The sequence below is a fragment of the Sitophilus oryzae genome, unplaced genomic scaffold (genome assembly GCF_002938485.1).
Source record: "Sitophilus oryzae breed Bouriz unplaced genomic scaffold, Soryzae_2.0 scaffold_1977_pilon_pilon, whole genome shotgun sequence".
NCBI classification, from domain to species: domain Eukaryota; kingdom Metazoa; phylum Arthropoda; class Insecta; order Coleoptera; family Curculionidae; genus Sitophilus; species Sitophilus oryzae.
Genome location: NW_022146698.1, coordinates 1,337,408 through 1,340,009, shown reverse-complemented (window position 1 = coordinate 1,340,009; position 2,602 = coordinate 1,337,408). Strand labels below are relative to the sequence as shown.

The 2,602-nt window shown below is 31.5% G+C and overlaps 1 protein-coding gene across 1 annotated transcript; it reads left to right on the top strand.

The window, feature by feature from the left end:
• The first annotated feature begins 305 nt into the window (after window positions 1–305).
• On the top strand, window positions 306–1,202 carry LOC115883756. Its single transcript, XM_030902165.1, has one exon. It carries the CDS (start codon window positions 306–308, stop codon window positions 1,200–1,202), a length of 897 nt encoding a protein of 298 aa, XP_030758025.1.
• Window positions 1,203–2,602: the final 1,400 nt, after the last annotated feature.

The window sequence follows — 2,602 nt, the reverse complement described above, 5'->3', positions numbered from 1 at the left end:
AGATATTAAATTATTAAATGTGAGTACAATATTGATCGAAACACGAAAGACTCGAAAAACAGTGCTCCGTATAGATAACCATATTTCAGTGTTACGGGTAAAGAGAAAATATTCATAATTATGCATTCTACAGAACAAGTGATAGTAAATGTGTAGTGTGAAATTCAGAAACTTGTGTGGAAAATGAAGATAAATAATTGAAGAAAACTTAAAATACAAGGTCAAGTTTAATATCAACATCATATCAACATTGAGGGCTACAAAGTCGTGGAAGGTCTGCACCAATATCAAAACCTGTTCTTAAAATGGTTGACTTATCAAACGAACATCTTACCACAATATTAGAAACAATAAAAAAATCTTCCGAAGAAACATCTGCGGCAGTAACCAGTCAATTAAAAGAATATTTCAAGGAAGAAACTGAAAAACTCCTGAATAAAATTAATGAACAAGCTCACAAAATCGAGATTTTAGAAGAACGCTGCACGAAGATTGAGGAAAATCAAATTAAGTTTGAGAGATTCATAAAAAGAAAAAATTTAATTATATTTGGAGCCAGATATAACAAGGATAATAATAATATATTACAGTTCACGCTCGATCTACTTCAAAAGTATTTAAATGTCCAAATAACTGAAAACGATATAGACAATATTTATACTCTGAATAACGTATCATCAAAAAACGGGCCACCAATCAAAGTAGAATTTGTGACAAATCTAAAGAAGAATTTGATAATTGGGAATTGCTACAAATTAAAAAATACCGAAATATCAATTGCACAAGATCTTTCGTATGAAGACAGGCAGGAAAGAAAAATTTTACAAGAACACTTAAGGCAGGCAAGAGCAAAGAATTACTCAGCAAAAATATTGTCAAACAATAGACTTCAAATAAATGGCGATATCTACACTACAAATCAACTGAAAGCAACAAGTAACGAAGTAATTTTGCAGGAAGAATCTAGAAGTTTAAGCACTAAGCCACAATCACCGAATCCAACGTCTGACTCAGAAGAAGTGTTTGTGCCGGCATCTTTAAGTATTGAAAATAAAGAAAAATCTACAGCTAAATTCCAAACCATAGAAAACGAAAAGTCAAAAAAAAGGGAACTAAATAATAGCAACTCACCAACCAAAGCACCTCTGTCCGAAGCGAAAAGATCAAGAACTACTTCTAGATCAACCAGGAAACATACATAAATTCAAGTAAGCAACAGATTTTATTCTATTGGTGCTGGCGGTCAAAATCCAACTTGATGCCCATGATAGTTTTTCTGTTGGTCATTCATATACCGAGATAAGACTCATAGTGTTGTCGATAAATGTGTCTTTATTTTTAATGTTGTTTACAAGAATTGTTTTTTTTTTAAATATTAAGAAGATTACTTTAATTACCTTTTAGATTTAGAATTGGTTAGACATATTTATATTATATTAATGGATTAAGTTTATTAGGCTGTAATTGTAGTTGAATAGCGATTAATTAATTTGTTTCTTAATAAATTGTTACAATGACCTTTTTTAACGGAGCACATATAAATATTAGATCTCTGGTGCATAATTTCGATACGTTTAAAGACCATGTTCTAAGTAATGATTATTCTGTGATCGGAATTTCAGAGACGTGGTTGACGCCTAATATTAACAATGAAATTATAGATGTTCCGGGATACAATTTTGTAAGACAGGACAGGCATTCACGGGGGGGTGGTGTTGGCTTGTATATTAAGAACCAATTCATTTATGATATTTTACGTGGCGAGTCTGTGGATGTTGTTGAGCATCTTTGGGTTAAACTTGAATGTGGCGCAAAAACTCTCATTATAGGCACTGTATATCGGCCGCCTAATGCAAATAATAATGAATTTATATCATACCTAGAGGATATGCTTATTGATTTTTTTACACAAAACAGCGAAATAATATGTTTTGGTGATATAAATATTAATTTAATAGATAATGACAGCTCGCAAACCATACAATTTCAAAATGTAATCAAAACTTTTAATCTTGAGCAAATTATTTCTGTTCCTACTAGAATTTCATGTACTAGTTCTACACTTATTGATGTGATTTGTTGTAACACTGAATATGTCCAGGATTCTGGTGTGAAGGATATAAGTGTCTCGGACCATTTTCTGGTTTACGTAGTATTAAAATATATAGAAAGGAAGCCTAGTCAAACACCTATTAAATATAGAAATTTTAAAAATATGAATTTAACTAATTTTCAATCGGATCTTGAGAGTGCTCCCTGGGATTTAATTTTTGGTATGGATGATATTGACGAAAAAGTTACATTTCTGACTGATCTCATTCTAAGACTTTTTGACTGTCACGCGCCTATGAAATTAATCAAGTGTAAAAGATATGCATATAGTCCGTGGATAACAGACAATGTAAAATATATGAAAACGCTTAAAAACCAGGCATTAAATCGTTATCGTCGAACAAAAAATCCTGAACATTGGAATTATTACAAGCAAATGAGGAATTTAACAACATCAGCAATTAGATCAGAGAAAAAAGCATACCTTAACTATAAGTTTCAAACCTCCACAGCCAAGGAACAATGGAATGAGCTAAGACGACTTAATATA